This window comes from Eutrigla gurnardus (genome assembly GCF_963514095.1).
Source record: "Eutrigla gurnardus genome assembly, chromosome: 11".
In the NCBI taxonomy this organism is placed as follows: domain Eukaryota; kingdom Metazoa; phylum Chordata; class Actinopteri; order Perciformes; family Triglidae; genus Eutrigla; species Eutrigla gurnardus.
Window position 1 is genome coordinate 26,360,991 of NC_139925.1, and position 19,810 is coordinate 26,380,800.

Sequence of the window (19,810 nt, forward strand, 5' to 3'; positions counted from 1 at the left end):
CCCATCCACGGGGCCAACCAAAGCGGTCTCATCAGCTTCATGTTCACTGTGGTTTGTTGTCTGAAGTCATGAACGCTAGTTGGTGCTCCAGTATAATCGGTCCGCCTGAAACTCATCCAGTGAGAAACATTCCGCGGTACAAAAATAAGTGCGATTAAAATGCGTGAATTTTTTTAACGCGTTAATTTTTGTGTAATTAATTAATCTTGATTAACGCGTTTAAGTCCCGGCCCTAAAATATATATATATTTTTATTATTATTATTTTGCCTCACCAGAGTCACTACTTCATGATTCCTCTTGGCCTTTTACAAGTTTATAGCTAAAAATATTATTCATTGTGCGTGACATTTGTGTCCACCTGGTCAATGTTTTGCTCTGCATCAACTCTGGCTCAATATCTAGGTCATAGAAATAGAACAGGAGCAGAGAAAAAAAAAATTATATATATATTAGGGCTGTCAAAGTTAATGCGTTAATAACGCGTTAACGCAACATCCTCTTAACACCGTTAATTTTTTTAACGCGCGATTAACGCTCGGTATTTAAAAAAAAAAAAAAAGGGCATTGTATGATTTATGGCCGTCGGTGGCACCTGTAGTCTTGATCCAGAAGGTACGTGTCCACAGGGGCGATTTTAAACGCGAGTGGACGCGCCGCTTCCCAGTATTGCACGCTTGGTGGGCTGCCACTAGAGGATGATTGACAGGCGCTCTCCTTCAAACAACACATTTTTGCGAGCGTTCCCGAGGCGGCGAGTCGAGCCCGGCACCTCTGATTAACATAAAGTAGATTCGACTTCAACTTTAGGCAAATGAGGAGCGGCCAACTCGCGCGCCGTCTCTCGACATTCGCCGCGATGCTACCAGAATGCATTGCACAGCTTTTCACGCGGCGCGTCCACACGCGTTTAAAATCGCCCCTGTGGACACGCACCTTCAAGGTACGATTTGTGAACGGCAAATTCACCTTCAAAAGACCGCCGGATGGTTCAGTCGATAAGACCAAAGTCATCTGCGCGTACTGTGGGTATGAAATGAGCTACCATAGAAGCACGTCCAGTCTGAGATATCACTTGCAAGCCAATGCACTTATATCCTAACTGTACTTATCTCCTGTTACACTATCTCCTGTGACATGTTCACTTTAATTGTTTGTGATATATTCTTATAACCCTGTTTTGATCCCATGTTTTGGTAAGGGGATATTTGAAGTGTTAAATAAACATTTTCATAAATCAAGTATATTTGCCCTTATGTTGTTAAAAGTATTAAGAATATGAAAAAAAATACATTAAGGTACATTTAGAAGAAAAAAAAAATGTGCCAAAAAATGCGATTAATTTGCGATTAATCACGAGTTAACTATGGACAAAATGCGATTAATCGCGATTAAAAAAATCAATCTTTTGACAGCCCTAATATATATACACTCAACAAAAATATAAACGCAACACTTTTGTTTTTGCTCCCATTTTTCATGAGATGGACTTAAAGATCTAAAATTCATTCCAGATACACAATATTACCATTTCTCTCAAACATTGTTCACAAATCAGTCTAAATGTGTGATAGTGAGCACTTCTGCTTTGCTGAGATAATCCATCCCACCTCACAGGTGTGCCACATCAAGATGCTGATCTGACATCATGATTAGTGCACAGGTGTGCCTTAGACTGTCCACAATAAAAGGCCACCCTGAAATGTGCATTTTTTTGCTTTATTGGGGGTCTGGGGACTCAGAACCAGTCAGTATCTGGTGTGACCACCATTTGCCTCATGCAGTGCAACACATCTTCTTCGCATAGAGTTTATCAGATTGTCAATTGTGGCCTGTGGAATGTTGGTCCACTCCTCTTCAATGGCTGTGCGAAGTTGCTGGATATTAGTGGGAACTGGTACACGCTGTCGTATACGCCGGTCAAGCACATCCCAAACATGCTCAATGGGTGACATGTCCGGTGAGTATGCTGGCCATGCAAGAACTGGGACATTTTCAGCTTCCAAGAATTGTGTACAGATCCTTGCAACATGGGGCCGTGCATTATCTTGCTGAAACATGAGGTGATGTTCATGGATGTATGGCACAACAATGGGCCTCAACAATTGTGCAGAAATTGTTTGGTTATGCAAACCAATTGTTTCAGCAGCTGTCTGAGTGGCTGGTCTCAGACGATCTTGGAGGTGAACCTGCTGGATGTGGAGGTCCTGGGCTGGTGTGGTTACACGTGGTCTGCGGTTGTGAGGCCGGTTGGATGTACTGCCATATTCTCTGAAACGCCTTTGGAGACGGCTTATGGTGGAGAAATGAACATTCAAAGCACGAGCAACAGATCTGGTTGACATTCCTGCTGTCAGCATGCCAATTGCACGCTCCCTCAATGCTTGTGGCATCTGTGGCATTTTGCTGTGAGACAAAACTGCACATTTCAGAGTGGCCTTTTATTGTGGGCAGTATAAGGTACACCTGTGCACTAATCATGATGTCAGATCAGCATCTTGATGTGGCACACCTGTGAGGTGGGATGGATTATCTCAGCAAAGCAGAAGTGCTCACTATCACACATTTAGACAGATTTGTGAACAATGTTTGAGAGAAATGGTAATATTGTGTATCTGGAATGAATTTTAGATCTTTAAGTCCATCTCATGAAAAATGGGAGCAAAAACAAAAGTGTTGCGTTTATATTTTTGTTGTGTATATATATATAAAATCACACATATATATATATATGATTTTATTGATCTTAAGATAAGTTGTATAAGTTGATCTTGCCGTGTTATCTTGTAAATCTTGTAATCTTCCAGATAAACAGAGAATGAAACCCTGGTAAAACCAGTTACTGTTGGAGAGTCAAGTGATGCCAATGCTGACAGTATCTTTCACAAGAGGCAAACAGCTGGTTGGAAATGTTCCATTCTGTCGGGGCCCCTCTACAAAAATGACCAAAAGCAAATCCTTGTTCATGTGAATTATGAGCAAGAGGGAAAGAAAAGGCATGCCATTCATGCTCCAATGCAAAGGTGGATGAGTAGGCTAAACACTGTTATTCAATGCAAAAGTCAACCTTCACCACGTGTGAATGGGAACAGAAGTTAAATGTTGACGTCCTCCTGGCTCTTTGTAGCTGCTGAAATACTGATTGAGCTGCGATGGAGTCTTGGCTGACTATTGGTGCAGCGTTCATGTGCCAAGGTTGTGGACGGTAAATGCAAGGAGGGAAACGCATGTGCACACGCACCATTTAAAAAGCTGCATTGTGAGACAGCAAACTGTGCAGCCTCAAATAATTATTACAGAGACAAACGGAGTCGAAGAGGCCTGACTCCTCGCCACGAGGAGAGGGGAGGAAGGTCGGGGAAGGAGCATTTCCAGACAAGAATGAAATGAAGGTATGAATGAAGGACACATTATCTTCCCTTTCAGCAAGGAGAACAATATTTCAGTGAGTCCATCACCTTTGTGCTAATGCTGCAAAGAATTTACATTAGCTTTTTGCCATGTGCTTCAACTGCTGCTGGAGACAGAGGATTTAGTTATACAGTCCAGTCCAGTGAGTCTATGGATATGTAAATGTAACTTATACAGCAGACCAGTCAGGCACGCGAAAAAGGCGAATGAGGCAGATACTAGAAATTTGAATTATTTCAACTTGAGCAGCGTCGTGTCGCTAAAGCCCATCAACGTTGAGAAGGTCCTGCTGATGTTGCTGAATGATGAATGGAGGAAACAAATGTCTCCTGTGTCTGTGGTCCCCCAGAGGTCTAGATAGTAGCTCACATTAGTCCAGAGACCAGACCAGACTGCTGTATTTATGTCTAGATTACCTTATTTGGAACAGCTAATGTTAGCATAGCCTAGCACCCATCAACCAGACTCCATTCAGAAAACAAGCATTTTAAAAGTAGTTAGCTTGTGGTCTTGCAGATAGACCTAACAAAAGCATGACTTCACACTTTGTACTGATCACCATCATTATGGAGTTATTTCAGCATCATTTTCATCTGTTTATTACAAGTAAATCACAGCCAAGTAGTTTATTTTGGGTTTATCTCCATGGAGGGAAGCCCCGCCTCCTCTACAGTGCATCTAGCACAACTGACCAGAATAAACACAAATTAAGCTGTGGTAAAACTTGCACGACTAACAAGGCAAACATTGACTGAATGACTGCTTGGAGCAGACGGTGCACGTGAACATTTCCAACCGTGTAAACAACATGTCCAAAACGGAGCTGTTGGTGGTCGTACCTCTCTCAGAGCCTCAGCGTAGGAGCTCATGTCAGTCAGGATGACGAGGACGTGTTTCTCACACTGGTAGGCCAGGTACTCCGCTGAAGTCAGCGCCAGGCGAGGAGTGATGATGCGCTCGATGCTGATTGGTCACAGAAAGAAACAAGTTGTTCTATTTGTCCATTAGCCCAAACTCTGTCTTGAAGTGGCCTTGAAGTTTAAAGCAGATTTAGAAGAGTGGATGGCGTTCTGAGCCATTATCAACTTTTATCAATTTGGTAAGAAAGGCATTTCATCAAAGTACAGGCATTTATTAATTATATTAAAGTGTGCAGTTTAACTCCAAAATCTATTGTAGAGGCTGGTCATGTGTTTCACATTTGAGAATATGAAGCCAATAAACATCACATTCTGTGTGTAAATCATCGATCAGAATCAATAACCGAGCTGAACGTAATGCTGGGCCTAGTTGGTACGGTACATGTTTCCACTGATCATCTGTAGCTGGATCTTACGTGGGGTCGTTGGCCAGGTTGAGAAACAGGCAGACGTTGTCCATGGAGCCATTCTCCTCAAAGTCAGACTTGAAAAACCGGGCAGTTTCCATGTTGACCTGATAAAGATAAATAAGGGTAACTTAGATGAAAGGTCACCAACCGTTGGCACTAAATGTTCCCTTTTTCAGAGAGGGATGATTCATTTGTGGAATTAAGGCAATAACGCTGTTCTGGTTGGGACGTTCGAGTATATAAAAAAGATGGAACAGTCGCGCGTGCGTGCGCGTGTGTGTGTGTGTGTGTGTGTGTATATCTATCTATATAGATATAGATATAGATATATATAGATATATAGATATATATATAGTCTTGTACTCACACCACGTCCTGCTTTGTCCTTTTAACAAATGCATATCCATGTGTTGACATGTAGAAATCCCTATTAACGCTGCTTTCCTGCTCGACTAACCACAATGGGATGTGAATTGGTGAAGAAGTGGAGGAGGAAAGGATTAGCATTTAGCAAGTGAAGCAAGTGTGTGTGTGTGTGTGTGTGTGTGTGTGTTAGAAGTAACCCCGTCACAATGGAGGGAACCGGAGGAGCAGCTGAAGAGGAGAGAACCTGATACAGCGTTAAAGGGCCTGCTGAATTAGGAAGCGGTCGACGTGGCTGAGGGATATGCTCAGAGGTGCAGAAGTAACAAGAGGGACTTAAAGGTTAAATCACCTGGTGAATAAAAGACAAAGCAGGGCGGGGGAGGAGGGACGTCAGGGTTAAAAGGGGGATTAGAGCCACAGATTGTCTGCTTACCCCCATGGCTGCGAAGACAATGGCAAAGTTCTCATCACTGTAGTCCATCACATCCTTGGACTTCTGCACCAGACCGGCCTGGCGGCAGATCTGAGCAGCAATCTGGAGGCAAACACACACACAGCGCACAGTAGGATTTAGACATTTAGTCAAGAGTCTTTACTGACATAGCAAATGTCATGTTCATAAAGCAATGGAAGGATGTAAATCAGAAGTTTCAATAAAAGCTCGGGATTGGACAACGTTTGCTTCAATCTAAATCCAATATCGTGTCTTCCATCTTATTAGATTCAGCTTCCAGCATTTGCAAACACCTCAAAATAACTACTTCTGTTGTATTCACATTAGCTAGGGCTGTTGGAATCAACTTCAGGAATCGAATATAATTTGAATAGTAAAAAACGTATTATTATTTTTTTTTTAGAAACGTGTTTTATGGACGGAGCTCTAGGAGCGATGACATCATGACAAAGATTCATGCTGCTTACTGCTAGCTAGATCGACCCGCGTCTCCATCGGCTGATTCATCTGGAACAAGACCAACAGGAGGGGAGCCGACCGTATTGTAACACTTCATTAAATTAATTTATGGAGCTTTAAAAAATATATAAAAATGTAACTAAAGATTTGCATCTTCAGTTAGACCAAGTATAGAATAGCACCAAGAGTTCCAGTCATGTATGAATACACACCATCTTCAGTTCTACAACACATTTGTCACAACAACCAGTGTCTCCACTGGAACCAGTACATCCGTGTGATACTTGATGAGTTTGTGGAATGAAAGAGGAATTTCACGCTCATCACGTAACGTCACGGCCCTGCTGTTGATCCGGCCTGACCCCTCCGTGCACCCGGAGTTCAGGCACCTGGACCACCACATGGGTGACCTCTGTGACATGTGCTTAATGAAACAATGAGCCGAGTTTTCACACCAACCCGATGGCACGACAAGCATCATCATCATTAGGTGGACAACGCACGCCACGGTTAGCTGGGAAGCTCTGCAGCTGCACCCTTTTGATCGCTGGGTTTCAAACTCAAGGATATTTCTGCTCAAGTAATATAATTAGGAATAAAGAAAGCGGCACTACGATAGATCTTCTCTGAATATTTCCTCTATAATACTAGTTAAAGTAAAACATTAGGAACCAGGGAATGACCAAATAAAGGAAATCACCATCAACATGGTTAAAGAAGAATGGGACAGCTGTAGTTTAGATCCCTCTCTATATCTACAGTACATCTTGGTGTCTATCTATATCTACATCTCTATATCCATGTATACATCTATATATCTTCACTCTCTCTCTAAAAGAAAATAGACAGTTAAGTCATTTCTCATCTACTCCCTGCCAAATTAAAACCAAATAATGGGCTTTCCTATACCTATACATTGTTTTATTTTATTTTTAATTTTGTTTAGTTTTCATCTGTTTGTGAACACTATGATAAAACCTAATAAAACTTCCAATTATGATCAAATGAATTAGGAGTCTCATTGTTTTTGCTGACCACAGTGATTTTTCACAGTTAGTTTAAAAAAACAAACAAATTTAAAACAAATTTAAAAACAAAACCAAAAAAATCTAATCAAATTAAAAAAACAATGTTCATCAGTTGGTGGACCAGATTATATTTTCTCATTACCTTCCCTATATATGAGTTGTTTCAGAATTTTCTTCATTTCAAATCCATGTAAAATCTTAAGTTAAAAAACACAAGCTTTTATTGTACTTCTCCTTCAACTACAAATAAAGCGACCTCAAACAGAAATACATTAGTTTACACTACAATTGCCTTTATGTAAACCAAAATCAGATTTAAGGTAAAAGCATGTGTGGAAAGCACAACTGTAAATATATTTAAAATATTTCCATGGGAGTAGTATGTGGTTCAAGTCCCAGGGAGGAAAACAAAAACATGTTAAAGAAGAACCGTGAAATCAGCTTCTACAGGATCAACTAAGAATCTCAGCATGTATTCAAATAAAAGAATATATAAAAACTCAAATGTGGTCAAACGTATTAAATGAAATTATAAAAAGTATTATTCAACACTTGTATTCACAGAACTAAGACGAGTTCAAGTTGATATATTTCTATGTGTATTTTGGAAACAAGATGAAGATGAAGTTTAAATATAATGGTGTTCCCTGTGTCAAGGTGCTCCCTCATAACAACTTAAAAATAAGGTTTTAGTGGATATCAAACCATTTGCAATACAACTCTGTTCCTGCCTGACAATTGCAAAGCATTTTCAGACAGTAAGGCATTAAATGTTGTCCCTGAGCACTGATGTGTACAGGACTGCAGGAGTGAAAAGAAGAATACAAGGGTACACATTGGTTTCTAAATCCTATTTTTTTTAAGCTGAAGAGAATCAAGAACAGCCAACAGTCCATCAGACAAGAAATCTCAATTGTGCTGGAGTGCTTCAGTAGATGGAATCAATCAATATTGTTCCGCCAAACACAATGGAGTTGTTTTTGTGGCCATTGTTTTTTTCTTTTTTTTGCCTTGGGACGATTTCCAAAACTGTCCTACTAAAAGAGTGTATCCATTTGGCTGGAAATAACATCTCACTCTCCTTTGCTTCAAGATGATATTTAGAGCCTATCTATTAACGGCCAAGGCAGCAGCAGCTAGACGCTAACGTCGCTAACCTCCTGAACAGCGGCGGACGGTGACGGTGTTCACCCAGGGGGCAGAGCTCGCGTCAGCCAAATGCTTTCCACATTTTATAGATTTTTAAAAGATGATTTTAAAAAGACTGAAAGATGTGTAGACTGTCCTATTACTTTGACAGACTGAAGACCTGGGAGGTGGTCTGTGATCACCACGGGTCACAGAGTGCATGCTGCAGTGTTTCCTCCTCGTTCAGAGTCTGGGAAGTCCAGTCTCCAGTTTGGTAGCTGAACACAGGTTTAACATTCAGAACAAAATTAAACACAGACATCGGAAGACTAAATGGAGAAAAAATAAAATAACAAATCTGCCTGGGTGTTGTGTTCAGGTGTCATCCTTTCTCTCCATGCTCTTATAAACGCATCATCTACAAACATGTCCTCTATTCTTTATCCATTGTTTGAAAACCCAAACACATTCAGTACAGTGAACGCCGCCGACTCCGCTGTGAGTCTCAGTCCAAAATTCAAAAATATATTGAAAGATAGAATTCAGTTCCCAAACTCACAACATGTTTAATTCCAATGAAGTATCTATTGACACACACACACACACACACACACACACACACACACACACACACACACACACACACACACACACACACACACACACACACACACACACACACACACACACACACACACACACACACACACACACACACACACACACACACACACACACACACACACACACACACACACACACACACACACACACACACACACACACACACACACACACACACACACACACACACACACACACACACACACACACACACACACACACACACACACACACACACACACACACACACACACACACACCAAGCAGCAGCCCCATAGACAGACATGGTTTTCCTGCTGAGACACTCCTTTTGTCTTTCCAATGTAGCTGTTATTTAAACGCACTTAGCATTTAACTTCAGCTGAATAGCTTTTATGCAACGGGAGATATTCTGGTATGTAACGCATTTATGTGGGACAACCGAGTCATGCGTTCTATTGTGAGGCATGAAAAAGCCTGGGAAGGAAGCAGAAGTCAAACTGTTGACATGTGACACACTGAGGGAAACGGCTGACCCACATGAATGACCTGACTCATCAATGTTAAACATTTCCATTGTGAGATGGCCCCAGAAATAAACACTGAATTATCTGAAAGTGTTGGCACTCCACACGGAAAACATTTGTATTCACTGGAAATATATTGCAATTCCAACGCGGAAGGTCATTCTGTCCTCGCCTCGTTTCAGATACGACTGTTTGCAGAGTACCAACCTGACTCACTCACTCCTCAAAGAGGATTATGGGATGGATACGGCTTCGCTTACAGACCGGGTTCAGCAGGAGATATTTCGGTGACTCTGATCATTAACATTGGTCAGTTTCCAAATACCTGGATATCTATCGTCCATATCGGGTTGCAGAGAGCATCTCCACTCAATTTAATTTGCCCACAACGCAACACGACAGTTCAGTTGGAGATTCGGGTGCGTTATACTCAACTAATGTAGCCTTTGGTTTGCTTTTCAAACGTGTAGTCTTGGACGATGCTGAACTACGTTCATTCAGAAAGTCCTCCCAGGATGCTGCTAACCAGGCACCAGAGGAGTGTTACCTGGAGCTGGTTGGTGGTCTCACCTCGTTGTGGGGCAGCCCAGCGGCAGAGAAGATGGGGATCTTCTGTCCTCTGGCGATGCTGTTCATGCCGTCGATGGCAGAGATGCCGGTCTGGATCATCTCCTCGGGGTAGATACGGCACTGAGGATTGATGGGCTGACCTGGAACACAGAAACAGCTTCGTCAGAACAAGCCCGCTGAGGAAGCGGTTTGTAATGAAGGGATTTCAGTTCAGATGTGTAGAACTACTTTTGGTAACTATATGATAAGGATGGGTAAAAATATTGATTCAGCAGCAATGCATTGCGATTCTTTTCCCCGCAATTCAATATCGATTCAGCTATCTTCTGAATCGATTCAGGCCCCTGGCCAGCGGGGGCGCTGTGACCGACACCCTTGTGTGATTCGCGCTGTACGGACGGGGGCCGCACTAGACCAAACCATTACAATATGGCGACAGGAGTGAGTACAGCGTTCACACCGGCCACGGAAGCGCCGCGAATAGGCGCGTAGCGGAGCCCGCTTCCTTTCGGCACCCGCTTCCTTTCGGCGCCCTTGTTAAGCGATAGTGTAGTTCACACCAGACACGGAGCGCCGCGAATAGGCGCGGCCGTCCCCCGCCGTGAAGCGATCGTTTCGGCGTCTGCTCTATTTTTTGCGGTAAATTTTCAAAATAAAAGCAATTTTCAAAATAAAATACCGCGATTGACAAATGCGATGATAGTTGTGTATCTAAACTCGCACTGGGAAACAGGAAGAGAAAATACATTTAATAAATGTGAAGAGTAGGTAAACAAATATGTGCATTTCACCGGTATATCTGCACTACTACTGTCTACTACCATAGCTTCAGTGGCCGGTGTGAACCCGTTACATGCACTGTAGTTCAGTGTTTAAGCAGTGTCCTTTTTTTATCATGCTATGAGTTATACCACGGCTGTTCATAAGGCATGAAACTAAATAAATTATTTGAAAAAATTATTTGGTACTCTTACTTCTGTATTTCTACTTGATACTGAATCGAATCGAAATTGAATCGTGAGATTCTAAACAATACCCAGCCCTACTATATGATAACCTATTTCTATTGTTTTTGTAAAACATAATTTCCTCATCAAATATTTGGAAAGGTTAAGGTGTAAAATCATCATATTTGATTTCTTCTTGATAAAAAGATTCCTACACAAAGGACAGAAAGTCAACAGGTCAGAGGTCATACCCATGATGTCCAGGTAGTCTTCGGCCAGAACGCTGGGTCCGCGGTCGATGGGTTTGCCGGAGCCGTTGAACACACGACCTGAAAGAGGAAGATTCGGTTTATCTGGAAGTTGAATTCAAAGATTATGAGTAAGAAACACAGATCAAATGGAATTCATTAGATGGCGCTTCCATCCACATCTGATCTATTCTGTTTTGTATCAGACGCTAAACAGATGAGAGTGGCTCTGATGGCTCTTGATGAGTCTACAAGTAACAAGTACAAGTAATTATAAATTCATGGACATGATTAATGATACTTGAAAAACAAAAGCAGGTTTACTTTGTACCGCTAATGAAATGCATGTAACCTTGTGCTGTACTGAGATAATCACACTGATTGAGACGTTCAAGAACATTCAGACAAAAAGGGTTGATTCAGTGCTTTTACCATTTGCCGAGTAGATTGAAAACATAAGTAAAATAGGCACACTGAAGCAAAATGCAATAGGACACTTTAAACAGTGTTCGGTATGCTTTCAAATTTTTCATCTTTGTCTTACAAACATAGACGGGTGAAAGGGCTCCTTTCCGACTGCACACAAACCCAAACTGTAGAATTATCAAACGATTCGTGAAATTATGGCTAAATCTGGAAGAAATGCAAAGTGAAAGCAGCCGTGACAAAAATCCTACCGAGCATGTCCTCTGACACGGGAGTCCGCAGAATATCGCCGGTGAACTCGCAGGCCGTCTTCTTGGCATCGATGCCTGACGTTCCCTCAAACACCTGAACAAACACAGACGAGCCCGGAGATGAAACAGAAACGACTAGTTAGTCCACATTATTGAAGCCAGATTATAGATTTATCACAGTACAAACTTTGACCTGCTGGAGAAACTAGAGGAAGAGTCATCGAGTGTATCCTCTCAGGACCTTGAATATCTTGTTGTATAATTCATATACTGAATCACAAATGTGAACCTATTGGAGGAAAAGTAAGGGGATCACCAGAGCCATCCCCTCGGGACCAAGAACGTCTGTATAACATTACAGAACAATAGACAGGTTTTGGTTGCCAAAACTTAAAATAAGGCTGCCATTTTCAGTCACCTTATATATTGAGTAGTTAGGACACTATCATGGAAATAAAATCATAGAAGGGACATTCTTATTCAACTCAACAGAGCTCGACATGGCTGGTTGATTTGTTAACTCTGTGGAAGCTCAGGTGTAGGTGGCTGGTGGTCTTTGTGTTGGCATCCCTCCCGAGGCCAACACAAGACTGAACAGTGAACAGACAATTCACCATTCAACATGTGTCCTCTCATAAAGAGCTGCTAAGCCCCGCCCCTTCCGATGGACCACCATGTGACCCAATTTTGACCCAAAAAATATGCATGGTAGTCAAAGGCAAGATACAAATCATTGTTTGATCCCGTTTGAATTGTACCGTAAATGATCAATTTGAAAAGATGATTTTAAAATCAATTAACTCTCATTTTGTTAGTTCACTGAGCCGTTTCACACTAAACTAAATGATACGACGACAAACCTGAGACGAGACTTGAAAAATTACCTTTTAAATTGTCAAACATTTGTAATTCATGGTACAATTCATACAGGATCAAAACTAAATTTGTGTCAGGCTGTTGAGTTGGAAAGCAGAAGGCTGGTTTCACAATCATCTGCTGAAGCAGAAACATGTCTCCGAGTTCCCCTTAAATCTGAGTTTCACACATGTGACCTTTATTTTTCAAGTCTCTTGGAAGCCAATGGAGGCAACTACAAAGGTAACAGCTTTGAATATTTTAAAACATATCTGGAGAGAATCTTTAAAAACAGCACATTTTAAAAAGGCCAAGTGATTTGCTTAAATTTGCAGTCTTTAACGTGTTCATCTATTTTATTGTGTTAAGTTCCTATCTATCACAGAGTGAGTTAAAACAATGGTGGTTGATCATGTGACCACTTGTACTTGCTGCTTTGTCCAGAAATAGGATCTCCGTGTCTGACAGAAAAAGATAAAACTCATTCAGAGTTTAGCTGGAATGTGGCCACAGTCAGCAGCGGTTGGTCTGCAGGTGGAGCTACTCACGGAAGTATGCTGCGTTTACCTCGAATGGGAAATCGGTAACTTCCAACTGCTGAGTCAGGCTCCCTCTAGTCTAAAAGACGGACCTCCTTTCAGTGTGGAGCATGTGAAGGCATCAGGCAGATGAGAGACAGTCGACACTGTTGGGTGAGGGAGATGAGTCCCAGAGGCTCGCCTGCAGTTCCACCTACCGCCACAGAGGCTGCTAGAAGCAACGCATCTCAAATCTTATGGACTGCCACTTTAAACCACCGAGTACTCTGGTCTGGAGCAAATGTTAATCTTTGATAGGGACTATTTTCAGCTGGTCGGCCTGTTTCTCACCTGGACCACTGCCTTGCTTCCAATCACCTCCAGGACCTGGCCACTCCTCTTGGTGCCGTCTGGCAGGGTCAGGTGAACGATCTCAGCGTACCTGGGGAACTAGTTCACAGACATTCAACACAGTTTCAGCTGCCTGGAAACGTATACATCATCGTTGTTTACAAACTGTAAAAGGATCCATACATTCAGTCAAGTGTGTTCACGCAGTTTGGCAACGGAGGTATGAGTCTAACAGCTTGTCAGGTTATACGAGAACATTAACCGCCAAAGACGGTGAATGCACCGGGACAAATAGACGTGTGGACTATCAGTGAGTGGGGAGAGCACATTAATATGTCCACGTATCTACATGTATGTGTGTTACATTAGAGTCATTACATTACAAGTCGACACCGTTATCTGTGGTCATGAACAGAAATTCAAACACCAGTCGACTCAGAGCTTTGACTTTGGTGCGCTGTCGGCCAAAACGATGGTTAAAGATCGTCAGCCGGCCGAAGAGCGTCCTGTGTGATCCGACAGCCCTTCGCCCAAAATCACGGCGCTTTGCGACCGGACACTCCCGGCCACAGGTTAAAGTGAAACACCTGTTGCTCAGAGATGATCCTGTCTGGATCGTGTAGAAAATGAATGTGCTGGAATATGGATTCTGACATGAACATGTAACAATCAGACATTTAGATGCTGCTAAGAGTTTGAATCCCATGTTTGAAGCTTCTGACTCGTCTGGATGTCTGGGGATTAAGGTCGACAACATAAGGACACACATTTTTTTTTTGTACAATATCATGTTTATATGTATATAACAAGTCTACTCTATTTCTATTTTATTTTTTACATTTTTTTATTTATATTCATTTTTGCTATTGTTATTATTACTATTGTGTTTTTTGTAACATACTGTCCTTTGGCTGCTGTGGCAAACAAATTTCCCCGTTGAGGGACAATAAAGGAATTCTGATTCTGATTTATGATTCACAAAAAAATACTTCTTTAACGGTGTTTGATCAATTCTAAAAATGGATTTTCAACATAGCAGTATTATCAGAAATCATTCATGATATAAAGTTGAACATGTATAGAAAAGCCTCACCTTCACATTATCCAGGATCACCAGGGGTCCGTTTACACCCGCCACGGTAGAGTAGGCTGAAAGAGAGAGGAAATATATAATTCATTCATTTCTCTATTTCAAGGCAGGAACATACTGGCGGCAGTACAAGAACGTTCCATTTGTTCTTGCAGGTGAAAGCCACCAATCCACCTGAGAACAAGTGTACAGCCCGAGATGCAACACTGTTAATAATCACAAGCTGACCTTTCACAGTGAGATTTAAACAGCGCTCATGCACTTTCAGACCCAAATGTCAAATGGCAGGCAAATGTCAAGAAGAAAATGCATGAAATTCACTTGTATAGCGCGTACAATTACACAGGCATGTGGTTCGGCCGGAGCCGCACAATAATAGAAGACTAATTGAAGGGTCATCATTGATGAAGGTTAGTGGAAATAGTCTGTGGCCTTCCCCAACATTAAACCACAATAAATGCTCTAAAGTGTACTCAAAAGAAGATACTAGAATGGCACGGACACAACACATCCAATATGTCATGAAAAACACTGCCATTTCCCTGAACTCCAGCTGCTGTGTGCTTCTTTAATCACCAATAACATGAAACTGCAATTTGCTTCTCCATTTGTGCCTAAAATTGCCTTATTTTCATCACATAAAGCGGAGGTCATTTCATCACAAAGGCACACTGTTCTGGGATTCTCTCATTGTTAAAACATGGCAGTATTTCTATCAACATCTGAGAGAATGTAGGCTAACTTTGACAGTATTTTATGTGAAAACGCTTTATACAGCACCTGCAATAATCAAGACACAACAATTCACAGCAAACTATTTCTTTGGTATCCCTCTGAATGACATATTACAAAGATGCATTTACCACATTATTGATTCACCGTCAGTTGAGATGTAATTGTCTGATGCAGGTTAAACTTGTGAGCAAAACACTCCATATATAATAATTCCATTATTACATCTTGTATTACATTTTATGTTTACATGAATAACTTGGTAGAAACAAACAGAGGAGCAAGAGGTCTGGAACGAATAAGTTCCTTACTCTGAACGAAGCAACAACTTTTCACTCTGCCGTAGGGAGAATTCCCTAACGGACAATAAGAAGTTACACAGTAGAAACAAATGGAGCAAAGCTTGTTACTAAAATAATATTCCCCATCTAATGCCTGGTCCCATGAGATCACCCTGATCCTATCCTGATGGCCGTGCCGGCTCAGGTCAGAAAGCTAACGAGCGTCTCTGGCATCCATCAATGCTCGTTTATAGGGTAGTGTGTCATATTAGACCCCAACGCCCCGACAAACAGTCTGGCCTTGCAGTTAAACTGGGAGACTGACTGGGAAAATGGGTGCATGTGTCCATGACGACGCATGCAGCATCATGACTGCTAACTCCCACATTCAGATGACTGTTTTGTGCATGCACTGCAGCTGGTGGTTCAATGACGCATTTAATGTGTTTGTGCATCGGTTATTGTTGCAGCTGGGCAGCTTGTTAGGCACTTCAACCACATCAGCCCTGCATGCGAGGCACTACGAGGGCCGGCTATCGGTAAAAAAACAAAAAACAAATCTAAATTAGCATAGCCTAGTCTGCAGACATGGAAGACAATTTACGTTGAATTGTGAGGAAATCCACTGACGCCCCCTTCACGCTCCCTGTGCACATCTGCAGCCCAGCATTGTTTCCACTGGGTTTTCCATCATGGTCTGGTGTTCCTCTTTATGTGCGAACCATCAATCTCAGGGCCAATATCAAAGGCACAAGGAAATTAGAGCAGACTGGTACGAACATAGAGCACTAAAGCTTAGCGGGGTGCATCCACTATGCCACTAATTAGCCAGAGGCCAACAAAATAACCTGTCAATGTGCTACAGTACTGCAGCCATTTCCCACACACACCTGCATTTCACCCTCTATTAGCCAGACAGGCAGTCATGGGAGGGTGGGGCAGAGACTATTGAGAGAGCAAGAGAAAAGCTGGCTCAAGTGTGATGATAAAAACCAAGGGCACCACAAATACAAAAAATAAATTTTCCTCTCCAAAATAAAATGAGTTCTACTCTAAACGGCCTTCCTTTATCTCAGTTCCTGCCTCAGGACCCAGATTCTGGTGAATGACTCACGTTCTCACACACATTTCTGTTTGTTCTACAAGACCTTGCTCAGCAGAGGGGGGCAAGTTACTGAATGGTTTAATCATTTAAATAATATTGTGTGCCATGTTACGACAGCAGACATAAAGCTTTACTCAAATACTGTATAAATAAATAAAAAAAGATCCAAGCTGCTACACTGTCATGCAAGTGTTAAGAATCTGTGTGTGTGTGTGTGTGTGTGTGTGTGTGTGTGTGTGTCTATTGATGTCATGATTATGCTGGTCAGTAATTTTAGTAAAGTGACTCACAATATTATATGGAAAAAATGGTTAAAACTAGTACATATGGCAAGAGACCATCCTGGAATCTCAAATTAATGTGAACAGAAATCACAAGGACTCCCTGCATTAATGAAGGATACATAGAAAAATGTACTTTTGTACCATGTATTTTTTAATCTGGCTTCTCTACCAAGACAGCGAGCTGGAGTACTTTTTCAGGTCGATACTGATGATATTTACGGTTATCCTGATAATGGAAAGTCACCACAGTCAACTTATGCAGGTGTTGAATTCAATTTTATTCATTGTTTTTATCTCGATCCGCAATAAAAAATATTTCTGAAGGTAACCTTTGGTATCTTGATAAAGGCTGTAATAAAGTGTCTTTTGCATTAGAAGTGGTTATAACACGGTAAATTATTTCATCAATTATCAGTCAATGCTGCTCTTTTGCATAATTGTTTAGCCAAAGCATAACTCCATTCGTTGCTGTATGCTGTGACAATGTGGCTCCGATTTTCTCAGCACTCTTTCAGTACAATATTGATAACGGTATTCGGTGGTTGAATAAATCCAACAATTAATATTAATGTTACACAAGATATCGGCCAATGTATTGGTTGGTGTTGGCCGGTAAAATATGCCAGTCAAATGTAGCTCATCACTCAAATATTGATGCAGGAGCTCTACATTTTACAGTTTGACGACAAACTGCTTAGTGACCATGAAGGAGTAAATACAAACTGTTGTTTTCTAAAATAGCAAAGAAATTATGATCACACACAGATTGAGCGTTTCTGTACTGAACAGAATATTTGCTCATACATACATAATATCTCCTAAATTTTCCTGGTGTCCAGCTCTTGAAAAAAAGATGATAGATGAAAGATGATACAAATATTATTGCCAACTTTTCACTGCACCCGATATTCCACTAAAGAGGTAAGTGGATACATTATTTTTGCCCCAACCATAAATGTTTGTTGCAGGGTTGGCCCATACGACAATCCCCACCAGGGATGTTGCCGTACTGTTTATAATGTGGAAGCTTTGCTTTTCATTTCTGTGGGTTTATTGGGAAAACCTCAATGAATAAACTATTAGATTTTAAGATTTTTGCATCAATGTGATATTAATTCTTGAAATTTTTGTATGGTTCTGTTATTTATAAACAGTTTCTCAACTTCACAGAAAAAAATGCTACATTATATTGATTAATATTACAACATAAAATGAACCACATTAGAGGATTTCAGAAGATCACACCTACTAGGTTGAAATAACAGATGACACAGACTTTACATAGAACTGCACATAGTCACGGTGACATGGTTTGTGGACTCGACAAGTGGCAGAGCAGCCTCCCGAGCAGCACCCTTACTGGATCTGGATCCATGTGGATTCTGGTGTGAAGCTGCTAACAAAGTTAGCTTCATAATTCAAGGTCAACTTTACAGCTCAGTGTTAAAGAAGTTTTAGTAGCTAATAGGGCTATTGGAATGAACTTCAGGAATCGAATAAAATTCAAAGAGTAAAAAAAAAAATTGTTACTATTCAAATGCTAGCTAGATCGACCCGCGTCTCCATCAGCTGATTCATCTGGAACGAGACTGACAGCAGGATGTACGTGAGAACGTGAAAGTAGAGCTGACGGTGAGACGAGGAGGGTGTAGCCATGGCAACGGGGACACAGCGTTCCCAGGAGAACACAATGTAGTTGTTTTACTTTCTTAATTATTACTTATCTAGAAAGCTGCCAGCTGTTGGTAACTCAACATATTTATTGGTAATGTTTTTGGAACGCCCTCTAGTGGACAGGAAGTAAAATAACCACATTGCCGATAATGGTATTGGCAACGTATAGGCATTGGCAACGTGTAAGCCTGTGTAGTGTGGTTAATAATAATAGGCTGCATTTGAGCATTACATATTCAAATATAATTAGAATATTGAAAAACATGGAATTAAATTTGAATAGTATTATAGAGGAAAATTGACAGCTCTAGTAGCTAACTGCATTGGTAGCGTGGTAGAGACCTGTCAATCAGCAGGTAGCCCCGCCCCCTAAAGCATCCCCTGCTTTCTGGTCTGTTGGACTCTAAATGGACCATAATGTACTAAATGAACATCATGCTGGATTGAAGAAGACTTCAAACTAGAGATTGAGACCATAAACTCATGTTTACAATGTTTACTGAGATAATACATCAAGAGAGAAGGAGGACCATTTTCTCAGACTTGCATGCCTCTATGCTGCCCTGTTTGGTACCAATGCAGAAATGCAGATCCCTCTAACACTTAGCCAGTCAGATGGAACCATGTACATGCGACTTTTTGGCGTTTCCATTACTTTCACAATATTATGTTGATTTTCTTTAAATGGCCAGCTCGCCCTCCCCCCTAACAAAAGCAGATGTCCATGTTGGCAGCTACACTTACCCTATGAGTCTCAAAAGAGATACATATGGCTATTAACTGAAGGCTGATAACGATAATGATAAGGCAGGGAAAATTGGGCAGCATTACTATACTATATAAGTACCTCTTAGCAATCCATCAGTCTACTGCATCTTAATGGTAGATGTTTGCCAACAGTAAGAGCAGAAGGTTAATGTCATTTTGAGACATTTAAAGTCACTTTTCCTTCATTCATTCACTGTGGCCATCAAGCTGTATTTGACAACCATAACTTCACATCTGAGTCATACACGCATACAATTATACAGAAAATGTATGATAGTAATGGACAGTTTCCTTGTTGGATGAAGAAACTAAATTGAAGGAATCATCCACATATTTTGTGCTTGAATCATTATCCTTTAACTTGCATTAGTGAGTGGGGTTGAGTGCAGGCCAGTCAAGTTACTC

General features: G+C 41.3%; 1 protein-coding gene across 1 annotated transcript in view; it reads right to left on the reverse strand.

Annotated features, from left to right (window-relative positions):
- atp6v1ba (ATPase, H+ transporting, lysosomal, V1 subunit B, member a) overlaps positions 1 to 19,810 on the reverse strand; it is a 48,597-nt gene that overhangs the window by 6,321 nt on the left and 22,466 nt on the right. The window contains exons 2-9 of the mRNA XM_084021657.1: positions 14,565 to 14,620; positions 13,472 to 13,570; positions 11,748 to 11,841; positions 11,074 to 11,151; positions 9,876 to 10,015; positions 5,540 to 5,641; positions 4,747 to 4,844; positions 4,250 to 4,373 (exon numbers count right to left, since the gene is read on the reverse strand). Coding sequence (XP_083877783.1) covers positions 4,250 to 4,373; positions 4,747 to 4,844; positions 5,540 to 5,641; positions 9,876 to 10,015; positions 11,074 to 11,151; positions 11,748 to 11,841; positions 13,472 to 13,570; positions 14,565 to 14,620 — 791 coding nt within the window. The remainder of the gene's footprint in view (positions 1 to 4,249; positions 4,374 to 4,746; positions 4,845 to 5,539; positions 5,642 to 9,875; positions 10,016 to 11,073; positions 11,152 to 11,747; positions 11,842 to 13,471; positions 13,571 to 14,564; positions 14,621 to 19,810) is intronic.